Below are 12,863 nucleotides of genomic sequence, written 5' to 3'. Positions count from 1 at the left end.
CATATTCATCCCCTGAATCCATCTCGCTAACCAGCAACACCAATCCGTAAGTACCTATGTAGGTACAATTACCAAATCCCCATTCCACACCCATATCTACATGTACAACCATACCTAATTCAAATCCGGACCAGCATCCTCCTTATACCAATTTAATCATGCTAAAATCCCTTTCAGCCAAACGTATCAATCCAATACAATTCCATCCAATCCTCCACCAGTCAGAAATCGGAACAATCTTTAAATTTGCCGAAACTTGCCATTTAGGCTAAATAGCAAAGTTTTACTTGCATTCAGCCTCAAGCGGGACTGTCCTTTCGGAAATGAGGATTTGTATCATTGTGATCGGTACTTTGATGCATGGAAAACGGAGGTACAGATGTAGGGGATAGTGTAGGGTTTACGACGTTGTTGTGAGAGGTATATGCAGAGAATGAATAGAATGCATGTTTATCCTGTTGTTTGTAGTGGCATGTGATGGGATTGTCAAGAGCGGGGTTACATATTAGTGGGAAGGTGATAATCTGTGGGAGGGAGACATTGCAACATTGGAGAATGAATGGATTGTTGCATACCTCTGGAATAGGAGAACTGAATAAATCGGAACAAGAGAATGTTGTATTTAGATCAAACAATCCAACAATCAAATTCATGCATATCGTAACATCCAAACTTTCCACGAGTTTCTTCTCTCGACTCTGCACGTAGGATTAGCCCCACCTCCACACCCCACCATCCCACCTTCTCATCATTTATCTAATAAGTTACTTAACCCCGCTCTTTCCAAGAGGAAAGAAAGAAAGAAAGAAAGAAAGAACACTTCATATTAAACAAAACAACCTCTCTCCATCTCTCCCATCCAAACAATTTTCATCCCTTTCCTCATAACTCCATACCCAAAAACTCACAATAATCATGGCTTCCCCAACCCTCAAACTCAATTCCGGCCATGAAATGCCACAAGTCGGTTTCGGCTTATGGAAAGTCGACAACGCCACTTGCGCTGACACAGTCTACAACGCCATCAAAACCGGATATCGACTATTCGACGGAGCATGCGGTAATTCTCCCCCTCCCCCTCCCCCTCCCCCAAAACCACCTACCTAACTAACCACCCCAGACTACGGCAACGAAGTCGAAGCCGGACAAGGAGTCGCGCGGGCCATCAAAGAAGGCCTCGTCAAACGCGAAGACCTCTTCATCGTCTCCAAACTCTGGAATTCCTTCCATGACGGCGACCGCGTGGGACCCATTACCCGCAAACAGCTCGCAGACTGGGGCATTGATTATTTCGATCTGTTTATTGTGCATTTCCCCGTTGCGCTGCGCTATGTAGATCCATCTGTGCGTTATCCGCCCGGATGGCAGTACAGTGACAAGGAAGGCGATGTGCAACAATCCAAAGCGAGTATTCAGGAGACGTGGCAGGCGATGGAGAAATTGGTCGATGAGGGGTTGGCGAAGAGTATTGGAGTGAGCAATTTCCAAGGAGCGTTGTTGATGGATTTGTTGAGATATGCGAGAATTAGACCGGCGACGTTGCAGATTGAGCATCATCCATATTTGGTGCAGAGTACTTTGTTGAAGTTGGCCGAGAGTGAGGGAATTAAGGTTACTGCTTAGTGAGTTTTCCTCTGGGGGTTTTTAGGAAGGGAAAGCGTATACTGATTCATATATCTAGCTCATCATTCGGTCCACAATCATTCATCGAGCTTGGATGGGATCACGCTCAAAAGACTCCACCTCTTTTCGAGCATCCAGATATCTTGAAGATTGCTGAGAAGACCAAGAAGACTCCTGCTCAAGTTTTGTTACGGTAAATCTTTTCCTTTTCCTCTTCTTTAATCCTTCCTATCTCGTCAAGCAATGCTAACCTCCAGCAGCTGGGCAACCCAACGCGGCCTCGCCGTCATCCCTAAATCCAACAACCAATCCCGTCTGGAACAAAACTTACACGTTACCGATTTTGATTTGGAGAAGGAAGATTTAGATTCCATTTCTAAATTGGACCGAAATTTGAGATTCAACAACCCTACTGATGTACGTTTATCCTTTTCCCGTCGAAGCTTGTTGTTAGTGTTCCCCTTACTAACAGTCGACCTTCTAGTATCTCGGAACATTACACATTTTCGCATAAGCATGATAAATATGGTAAAGGATGATATGACAAGCTTTGCTGCGCTTTCGATTGGTTCATTTCTTGCAAAAGTATCTAAATAGTTGAAGCGTTGAACAAAAGCACTCGTTCCACCCGTGAAATTCTATACCTACTCTGCAATGTGCTCCTACGTCTACGCACGCTGTGATGTCCATGAAACCCATTGATTCCCACCAATAACTCCTTCGCCATGCTATAACATATCTATGCCATGTATGTGCACAAATACCCCTCTGACTGCCTCCCATTTATACACGCCAACCTCCTGCTTGTATAAAGCGTGTTCTATGAAACCCTAACAAAAGCTGTCGTAACGTTAGCATATAAGTCCACACCTATGACATGAGAAAAGAAAACTTACTAGCATCAATCTGCATAACCTGTGGTAACGTCAAGCGCACCTTGTTTCGATACAAAGCTGGCCCTTTCAACTGCAAAGGGTTTCCCTCAAAATAAACCGTATTCAACTTTTCCTTGTCCTTCAAATGTTCCTCCACATCGTTGAAGTCTGCGATCTTATTGTAACTAGCCCATACCTCTTCTAATTGCTTTAGTCCCTCCAGCCCCTTCAGAGAGGATACTTCGTTATTTGAAATATCCAGCACGCGCAACTGAGAACAAGATTCCAGACCCGAGAGTGAACTAAGAGCATTGTGCGAGATATATAATTCTTCCAGACCCGAAAGTTTGTCCAAGCCCGTGATATCTCGAATGCGATTACTTTGTATGCTCAGAATCTTTAAGTTTTGCAATGCGTCTAGATTCTTCATCTCGGTGATTTTGTTCTTGCCCAGCCATAGTTCCTCTAATCCTGTTAAAGTGTCTAAACCTTGAATTTCCCGAATTCGGTTTGCGGCTAGTTCTAAGTTGCGTAGTTTGGAGAGACCTTCGAGGTTCTCGATGGTGGTTATTTTATTCTGTACGAAATAGAGGTCGGTGAGGGAAGTAAGGTGGTTTAGTTTCTTGATGTGTTTTAGTTTGTTGAAGGAGAGGTCGAGGGAGGTGAGGTTGATGAGATCTTCGAGCCCTCGGATATGCGCAATTAGGTTGTCGTATAGATCGAGGTCGGTGAGGGTGGATGCGAGGCAAGAGAGGTCTTCGATTGTACTTATCGTGTTTTGACGAAGACAAAGACGTTGGACTTGGGTGAAGCGTGAAAGACGGAGGGAAGGGATGGAGGAAATTCGTGCGTGTACTAGGTCAATTTCTTCGGTATCGAGGGGATAATCGTCAAGGAGATCTTTGTGATATTAGTATGCAGGAAAAAAAGAGATGTCTTTAACCAGGACGAATAAAGAGATGTGTACCTTCATCTGCATTAATAACTTCCCCCGGCATAACATTCTCCTCATCTGAATATTCAGGATCAGATATAGCTTCCGGATTAGCAAGCTCTAACTTCTTGCCCTTTTCCTTTTCTACGCGTAACTTTCCATCCCAGCCACTGCTACTACGAGGAGGAGTAGATTCTTGCGCATCATGTCCTGCGACGTCTTCCCCGTTGATGGAAATATGCGATAGACTGGTCGCCGTTTTGTCTTCCTCGTTCGACATAGTGATCGTTTGGATTTCCTTTTATAAGCTTAAACAGCGAAGTCTGCTGTGTTGTGTTGAAATAAAATCTGCTAGTGTATGGAGGGGTAAGTATGTATGTTTGTTTGTTTGTTTGTTTGTTTGCTGTTGTGCTTGCAGTGGAGTGATGCCAGAAATTTAACTTGTGCTGACTTATGTAGGTAATTACCGGAATTGGTGTCGGTAGGTATTCGAAGATAATTTGTAACTTTAGACACTCGAAATTTGATCTCTGCGTAAGTTGAATCCCGTATATTTTTGTATCAATAATAATATAAGTCCCTTGAAGCTTGAATTTGCTTAAGTGAATTGAAAATATAGAGTTTCCCTTATCTTAGAACTCTATTCTTGTTCGATTCGAAGAGATACTCGCTGTTTCTACCTAGTCTCGGCCAATTTTGCATCATTAGCCTGATAATGATAAGATGGTGGGGAGGCGAGGGGTTCCGATGAAAGGTGTGGCTCGCGTGGTTCACGAGCGAAGTGTGGCTGATAAAACTTGATAGGTAGTGAGTGAAATACCTAAACAATCTAAAAAGAAAATCTACAATAGTGACAATGCGGATGAATGGCTTTATCAGTCCATGAGCACTCCGATGAGTCAAAGAATCAATAAATACTGAATATTGAATGAAACGTTGAGTCAGAATGTTTCGGACGCCTCGATTCCCTGTTCAACAGGCAAGGTGTATTTTACGAAAACCTCAAGGGTATGGACAGTTTCAACGGCGTGGGTTCTTTGAGCTGCCTATGATTCTTGTTCCGCCTTTGTATTTCTTAGGATTGGGAGTTGCGATGTGGACTTGTGAGTAGGGTTTCTCTCTGATATTTTGTGGCATTCGAGGGAAGACGATTCGGGACGTCTGGGAGATTGAAGAGATTGAAAGTTCAGTACTCCTTATTGATCATGAAGTCCATGATTTTCCTTTGTGAGTTGTGATCAGACAGAGAAAAGTTCTTCATCTACTCTTTTCTTGAGGCTCATGTACGTTGCATTGTGTAATGCAACGTGTTTCTATCTTCCTGGTTGGCACTCCAACCCAATGATTTCCATGCTAAGTCAAGGTAGGGAAATGCTTCATGATGGTGACATTTCAAAATAAAATCATCTACATGGTAAGCGCTCTCATATCATCTTACTCTACATATCTCATGTAGTAGAAATAGCCCGGGTTGCCTCCAAATTCTAGACAAGAAACTATCGCAAATTACCAAAAAGATTGCCTGGGTATAAAATGGAGGGAAGAGAAAATCAGATCTACAGATAATACTGCTATCAGCCTATGTGTTGCAGAAGTATCTTGTGGCAGTGCTACAAAAAACCAAGGTAGAACGCGAATGGTCTATGTCTTATATTTCCAAGGTTGTTATTCCCTGTTTTCGGTATGCGGTTATGTATATTCACAGAAGTGTAGGTAATGCAGCCTCGTTACCACCAAGACTTCCTTTCCTCTCCACGGTTCCACGAAAACTGGAAAAACTCTCCTCTGCCCACAACGAGTCTGTACAATACGTGTTTGTATGTTGCAGCTATAGAGGGTATTGGAAATCACGAGGGAGGCCATCGGAAAAGGGACTCATGAAAGATGCAGAAGCTACCATGCAATGGGTTAGGAAGGATCTTGGAGCACGACCAGGCTCAGATGGATGCGATATTGTTCTTTGGGGTCAAAGTATAGGAGCGGGTATTGTCACAGGTCTGGCGGCGAAGGGTGGAATATTTTCAAACGAATTGCGTCTGCAGAAATTGATTCTGGAGACTCCCTTCCTAGGCATGTAAGTATTCCGTTCCCGATAATCCTTGATGAGATGAGATTAATCAGTATTATACCTATAGTAAAGCTATGCTAGAGACACTCTATCCACAGAAATGGCTTCCATATCGACATCTTCACCCATTTTTGAGGAACCACCTTGATAGTTGGAATGCTCTGGGCGAGCTACATGAACGGACTCAAAAGTGCGGATCAAAACCACCACAGATTCTTATTCTGCAAGCTGGAAAAGATGAGCTGGTGCCAGAATCGCATGGCGGAATGTTAGAGAAGAGGTGCTCGGATCTAGCGTTGGAGGTGAAGAGAGAAGTCATTCAAAGTGCGTTGCATAATGAGGTCTTGGTTCGTGGGGGTGGAAGTGTGATCATTGCAGAGGCTATACGGGATGTCAGTTTAGAGTAAAGTGGAATTGTAGAGTAGTTGATGATAATATATAACACTAGTGTATATACCTAGGTGTCGTCTGGTCTCAAAATCGACAGTCCAGTCCACTAGTGGTGCATGAACTCCTGGGGCAGTCTTTATAGCTTCAAACCCCCAGCAAACAAGACAAAAACGCGATTTTATTAATACTAAAATTCTCTAAATAGGATTTCCGAATTGCAGTATTGTGTATTGCACTACCTACCTAGTACATATTTATTGCGAAATCATTATACATTTATTTTTTACATGAATCACGTGGATCCGCGCACTCAATGATACTCCTCAAGGCGCGATAACCTTTTTCTCTTCGTCGTCTCTTCCATCCATTCTACCTTCTTTTCCCAGCCCCCATTTCTCATCTGACCATTCGGCCATCTAATACTCGCTCGAGCCTCGTTATTTAAGTTTTAACACCCTCCAGAAAAAGATATTATCCGTATATTCAATCCCCTACACCTTCACAAGTTTCATGTATCTCATACAGGCAATTCCGAACCATCGGGTCACACGAAGATACCATACTAGCACTTTTAGCGTTGCATATACTTTCCAGCTTTCAAGGTCGCTCTGCATTTCCTTGCCTCCTTGCATCCATTCCTACGATGTGCCATGTACAACATTCTTCCCAATTCATGGAGACCTGGGTCGATCAATTTCCATGACCATTCGCTCGTTGGACATCGAGAGGTGACTATTTTCATAAGTCTAGAGAATTTACAACTAATTGGGTTTTATGATATCCCAATTCTCCCGCAAGAACTCCTACGACAAAAGACTTCGGAGTACAGCAGCCTTGCTTTTCTTTCTTTTTATCACGGCCAACCTTTTGAGGGGATATCTTAAACCTTGTCATACTTATCGGTGCAATGAGTGGTCCGGGGAAGCAGGGATGAATACAACGTCGTAATCGATATCTCATCTCAGCCCGTGTATTGGGAATAGATTGAATGCTGCTTTATTTGTACCTCCATGCGACAGACCTACAGATATCTGATTCTCAGGCCTAATATAGCGGTCGAAGCCCAAGATTATCACCCATATGACTCCGTTTGCTTCATTAGACAGCGAGATGGCGTTCATTGGGTACCTAAAGAAAGCCCCGATAATCCTTGATTTTCCCCTTCCAAGCCAACTCTTACAACCATACCGATACACATACCGACATACATAATTGTCTCACCGAAAAATAAGATTTGCTCGAACTTCTCATGCAGCTTCCCTGGCTCTACAGCTGCGAGCAGGAAAAGCTTCCAATGGCATGTTCAATCCAAACAAGGCAGAAGTTAAAACTAAGGCCAAATAAAAATGATTGAGAGTCACCTGTTTTGGTGTAGGCTTCGCACTTATGCAATCACTCTATCCTGGTAAATCGCGTCTTCCAGTCCTAGAACGCGTTAGTCCGTGGATTGCCTATGAATACATATATAAAGTGTCCACCCACTTCTCATGAGAACATTCTTTCTCTCAATCAATGAGGCTCAATTAATCTTCTGGGTCAAATCATTCATCGATTGATATCACTAACGTTCATTTCCTGTTTGTGTGGTAGAAAACAGTGTCGTGATTTTCAATCGATTTTCTCACAGGCTTCATTTTAGCAACTGACCGAGAATGTTTACGAGAAGCTTCAAAACATCGCAAGCAACAGAGAGTTTTTCAAGAAGTCGTCGTCATAAAGGAAAGTCTTCATTTAGAGAACATGCTGTATCAAAGCATCGTCATGAGAAAACTACTCGTAAACCTCCAACCGAACAGATTTCTTCTCCAGAGTATGTTTGTCGAACACAACACTTCAATTGTCACGATAATTAACTCCATCTAGCACATTAACCTCATCCATAATCACTATTGTCGTTGGTCGCGAACAAAGACTCTTTGCTGCTCACGAAGATGTTCTTTGTCTATCCCCTTTCTTCCAATCTGCTTGTCGAAATCAGTACATGGAAACGATTAACAAACGCATAACACTTCTCGACGAAGAACCCGAGATCTTTTCTTCCGTACTCGAATATCTATACAAAGGAGACTATTACCCTCGACTCGTACATAACAAACGCAAGAATACATGGGAGCTGGAAAGTGGTGATGGAGATGGAAAGGAGTCAACCATTCATCATCATTCTATTGATGGCGAATTGTTAAAAGATACGGTTATCTATTGTGCGGCGGAGAAATATGGGTTAGATGAGCTTCAAAGAGTGGCACTGAGGAAACAAGGGCTTCGTATGTTTCCCCCCTCTATTCTTTTACCTTCATCGCTAACAGAAAAAAGAATCGGGTATTCAATGCAGTACCATTCTCTCATCAGCTCGTTATGCATATGCCAACACTCCTGATACCGATTCTAAACTAAGAGCTCATTATTTGGCTCTGATAATCAGAAGTCGAAGCACATTCAAGAGAAGTGGTACGATGCAATTGGAGATGTTGCAGGGAGGCTCACCACTTTTTTTTGACTTGTTTGTTGCTTTGGCTAATCATGTTGATGACGTTGTTGCGTGAGTACTTTCTATTCTTGTCTTGTAATGATACATGTAAATGGTTTGAAATTTAGCTAATTATGAGTGTAGTGCTTCACCAAAAAGCTTCAGGACTCATTGAATGATAGTTGCAACTCGCATCTCATCTCAAGCGAACTCAACACCTTGCAATCTCCTTTCCCTACGGGTGTCGCATCATTACACGATACTCCACCTCATGATATCTTCATCCCTCTCCTTTTCACCTCACTTCAATTCAATTCACTTATCTACCTTATTTCATGAATATTCACATAAGCGTTGCATTTACATTTCTCTTCTATACCACACACAGTTTTGACCGCTTTGGTCTTAACTTACCTCGATCAAACCTCATGATACTTCGCTATTTCCTTCTCCTAACGAACCTTAATTCCTATCCTTTTTTTTTTTGGAAACCACGGCGTTAGCGTCAGCGTTTTCGTTTATGTTATTCTTCTTTATGGTCACCATTATTCTGTTGTTCTTTTCATATTGGGTTCTTTTTCTTTGGGATATGGCTTGGCTTTTCATCAGGACTTACCCACATCGCCGAGATGGCGACATGAACGAACGAATGGACAGACGGGAAGGGGCAGAGGGCGCCGCATGTATTATTATCATTCTTGTGCTGACTATTTTGATGCCAATTTTTTCTTTCTTTCTATTCCTCTTTCCTGTCTTTTTATTTGAATGTTTCGTTTCGTTTGATAGATTGGACACTTCATTATTCTATCAAGTGTGTAGGGAAATCCGGACGGTAAAGGAGGAACATATCAAATTGACAGGACACATCAATGAATGTGAAAGAGCGAGATTATGGATTGGATGAGGGACGGGACTGTATCATCTATTTATTTATCTTCTGTTTTCGCTCATTTCTTACTTTTACTCTGGGGGTTTCATTTATATTATGTTATCTATTACGCCATTTTATGCAATTTTATGTTATGTTAGTTTCTTGGGATGGGAAGGGGAAAGGGGGGTCAAACCCATGCATGCCGTTTTTATGATGGGAGAAAGAGGGAAAGATTGAAATGAAATAGGATATGATAGGATATAATAGCAAGAAAAGCAAGCCAAAATGGCAGTCGAGTTTGCAGAACAGAACAAAACAAAACGTGAGGCGATTGGAAAGGGGGAGAGGGGAACTAGATTTCGTGATTTTAGTTTTGGGTTTGGATTTGGGTTTGATGATATTGATAGCGAGTTATTACTTATAGGGATAATGAATGGATATAGGATGGTAGTGTTATCGATTATCAATTATCGATTGTCGAGTATTAATATCAATATCTGTGATGCTCATGCTCATTATTTGTCGTGGAGCTCGAGGTGGGAAATTATGTGATCTGTGATTTGTATATGTGTATGTGTATGTATCTTCTTGGACTCTTTGATCACAAACTCGGTACATTTCATTCTACTTGATTGAATCTGAAAGAGAGGAAGAAGTGAAAAGAAATAAAAAATCTCATTCAAGAATATAGGTTATCTTTTCTTCCTCATCTCTGTCCCCTATGATAACAGTACGGGTGTCTGTCTATTTATGGAATAATGAAATAAGAAACCAGACCAGACCATGTCGGTATGAAAATGAAAATGAAAATGAAAATGAAAATGAAAATGTGAATGGATGAGTTCAGAACTCCAAAATATCTCGGAGAATATGTCATAGAGATGAGGCGATAGAAGAACGAATGGGGTTGAGATTGATTTGTTAATCAACGGGATGGATGGATAGAAGCGAGGAGGTGAGTGACTCATGATGTATGGGGGAATGGAGAAATGAAATAGGGATAGGGATAGGGATAGGGGGCATTGGATGAGAGATGAAATTTGAGAGGCGAGGCTAAAGGGTATAGTATACCTAGTTTATGTACAATATATGAGAACTGTGTCGTGCCGTGCTACCCCGAGACGCGGGGTATAGAGGAAGTAGGTAGTGTATTTATTGATTGAATATTTGATGTTATCTACCTACCTACCTACCTGTCAATATACCAACGTACGCAATAGTATAGGCAGAAAAGCGAGGCAGATTTGACGTATTGGAGATGGAGAATTTGGCTGGATATATATGTATATATGTATGTAAGTGTGTGTATGCATACATGTGTGACACAGAGAGAGAATATAATCCAGAATAAATAGAATAAATGAATCATAAAAAGGCACTCAGAACGTATGTAGGTAGATGCCAAGATACTCAAGGCAGATGCTCATCTATATATTGATAAGGAACGAGGGATATATATATGACTACAAGAAGAATGACATGTATGCATACAACCGCCAGGCTCGTGTGAAATATGCTAGAACTACCAGTAACCTCATACAAATATCTTGGTGTGGTACCTATGTACGGTGAGGAGAAATTAATACTTCATTATCAAACGCTGGATTCACATATATCGCCGAGTGTATTTGATCAAAATGAGGCGAATCAACGGGTGCTTAGAAGGCAAATGTCCTCGGTACCAATCTTTGCACTTACAAATTGATGAAATTATTGTGAATATCGTCGAATAGAATAATTTCATACATGCACGGGTTATCATCTTGCAGGGTGCAATTGATATCGTTGTCGTTTCACTACCGCTAAGAGAAATCATTAAACGCCTGTTCCAGGAAACGCGCCACCTTTGCTTAACACCACGATTCCATGTGCTCGTGATATGTAACCTTTCATCAAGCTCTAAAGACTGAGTCTTAGCACATTAATCATTTTGAAGGACAAGACTCCAAGACTCACCTTGTAAATCATATTCGCAAGTAAACATTCCACTTCATCATTTTCCATTGTCTCTTTACTCCCAATACTGATCGCAGCAGCAAATTCCGCAACTGGGATTCTAGTCCTTCTTACCGGTGCAGCAGTTGGTTCCTTGGCTTCTTCATAACCACCTGCGATGAATACTTTGCGTAGAAGATTGCGTAAAGCGATATCGCGGCCACGTTCTAGGGTGAGGTAGATACGACGTTTGACGAATTCGTTTTCACCGGCTAGGAGAGCAGCGTCGAAACCGGCGAGGTCGCCTTTTTTGATACATCGAGAGAGAGGGCCAAAAAGCTTTTGAAGTTTGGGATATGGTTGGAGGAGGGCTGGAGTTGGGAGAGTGTGGGTTGTTAGGAGGTGACAGGGAATCAGGTAGGTGAGGATGAGTCTGGTGTTGTGATTAATGGCCGTTTTAACATTTAGCGATACGACTGTGAACATACTCTTTATTTTTGACCGCACTCTTGTGACATAATGTCCATGCTTCGGTGAGATATTTCTCTGCCTAGAATATCTTTAGTCGGGACCCTACATTAAAAGAATTGCAGTTTGATAAACTTACTTCTTCATAATGTTCCTCAAGAAAATATATAACCCACAATAATATTTGAACGTCACCTGATGAGACATAGGAAAAGATTCGAGGCTCGGCATATCACCTCGATATGCTTGGATCGCGTTGAGAATATTTCTTGATAATCCGATAGAGTTTAGTTTGAAGTAGGTCTTAAACAATAAATTGATAATATTGTAAGTAGCCCATTTCCTAGACTCTTCAAGGGATGCTCGGTCGCTGAGACATAATGTAAATATACGATTCAGTTGTCGAGCAGCATCTTCCAGCTTTTCGTTTGTCTCTGACTCTGGATTCAAATCATCCTGGTAGTTCATAGCTGCATTCGATACGGTGCCACTTGCTTCATCAGCTTTGATGGCAAAGATTCGTAAATATTTGCCAGCTACGTATAAGCAAGGTACAGTCCAAGCTTCAAATCCGCAGGCACTATAACCACGATGAAGAGCATTTGTTACTTCTTTCCATGATTCATATACCTTTGTCCATGCATCCTAAACTATTGTCAGCTAAATCTTTGAGCGTATGAAAGATAGAACCAGAAAATGGTAGCAAGAGAAATCGCAAGTTTATCACGTGTTTCTATAAACACGTCGGGTCAAGCAGTAGTGACACATATTATACTCTCCTCCATCTCAGATATCCAGTTTCATACCTTTGAGTTGTCTTCAGGAGCGGCCTCTGCATTGGACATGAAACCAATGAACTTCCAAAAGGCGCAGTAAACGTCCACCCATGCCCGACCTTCTTCCACCGAACAATTCAACGGAGATCGATCATCATACAGAAGTCGATACTCGATGTCTTTCTTGACATGTTCGAAGTTTGTACTTCGATAGAATTCTCGAAGTCTGTTGGGGTTTGAAGCAGGGGCGACAGGATAAAGGGTCATGGACACACTGTAGCCATTTCCCTCATTGTAGGCGGCCTTGAACTCATGCAAAAACGCATCCATCTTCAATTTCAGATAGGTTTTGCAACTCTTGAACAATGGATACGAAATTTATTATGGTCTGAGAGGAAACAATGACCCAGTTTGATGCTTGATGCTTTGATTGCTGCGAAGAGAAGAGGAACTAAA

At 41.9% G+C, this 12,863-nt stretch overlaps 5 protein-coding genes across 5 annotated transcripts; 3 read left to right on the top strand and 2 right to left on the bottom strand.

Annotated features, from left to right (window-relative positions):
- Positions 1-915: 915 nt before the first annotated feature.
- On the top strand, positions 916-2,137 carry Bfra_011968 (putative nad h-dependent d-xylose reductase xyl1 protein; the record flags this gene model as incomplete). The annotated part of the gene is made up of 5 exons (XM_037342292.1): positions 916-1,060; positions 1,121-1,622; positions 1,682-1,816; positions 1,881-2,040; positions 2,108-2,137. 5 exons carry the CDS (start codon positions 916-918, stop codon positions 2,135-2,137), a joined length of 972 nt encoding a protein of 323 aa, XP_037187950.1.
- A 356-nt stretch (positions 2,138-2,493) lies between these two features.
- Positions 2,494-3,712, bottom strand: Bfra_011967 (putative protein phosphatase 1 regulatory subunit sds22 protein; the record flags this gene model as incomplete). The annotated part of the gene is made up of 2 exons (XM_037342291.1): positions 2,494-3,398; positions 3,466-3,712. The coding sequence occupies 2 exons, from the start codon at positions 3,710-3,712 to the stop codon at positions 2,494-2,496; spliced, it is 1,152 nt and encodes a 383-aa protein (XP_037187949.1).
- Positions 3,713-5,075: 1,363 nt separating this feature from the next.
- Bfra_011966 (putative alpha beta superfamily hydrolase protein) lies at positions 5,076-5,907 on the top strand (the record flags this gene model as incomplete). Its single annotated transcript, XM_037342290.1, has 2 exons — positions 5,076-5,506; positions 5,568-5,907. The coding sequence occupies 2 exons, from the start codon at positions 5,076-5,078 to the stop codon at positions 5,905-5,907; spliced, it is 771 nt and encodes a 256-aa protein (XP_037187948.1).
- A 1,635-nt stretch (positions 5,908-7,542) lies between these two features.
- Positions 7,543-8,433, top strand: Bfra_011965 (uncharacterized protein; the record flags this gene model as incomplete). The annotated part of the gene is made up of 3 exons (XM_037342289.1): positions 7,543-7,700; positions 7,754-8,154; positions 8,204-8,433. The coding sequence occupies 3 exons, from the start codon at positions 7,543-7,545 to the stop codon at positions 8,431-8,433; spliced, it is 789 nt and encodes a 262-aa protein (XP_037187947.1).
- A 2,610-nt stretch (positions 8,434-11,043) lies between these two features.
- Positions 11,044-12,737, bottom strand: Bfra_011964 (putative cop9 signalosome complex subunit 12 protein; the record flags this gene model as incomplete). Its single annotated transcript, XM_037342288.1, has 5 exons — positions 11,044-11,127; positions 11,185-11,596; positions 11,652-11,713; positions 11,827-12,276; positions 12,438-12,737. 5 exons carry the CDS (start codon positions 12,735-12,737, stop codon positions 11,044-11,046), a joined length of 1,308 nt encoding a protein of 435 aa, XP_037187946.1.
- Between the last annotated feature and the right edge of the window lie 126 nt (positions 12,738-12,863).

Source organism: Botrytis fragariae (genome assembly GCF_013461495.1).
Source record: "Botrytis fragariae strain BVB16 chromosome Unknown tig00000255, whole genome shotgun sequence".
In the NCBI taxonomy this organism is placed as follows: Eukaryota; Fungi; Ascomycota; class Leotiomycetes; order Helotiales; family Sclerotiniaceae; genus Botrytis; species Botrytis fragariae.
Note: the sequence above shows the minus strand (reverse complement) of the source record. Positions and strands in the feature narration are given on the sequence as shown.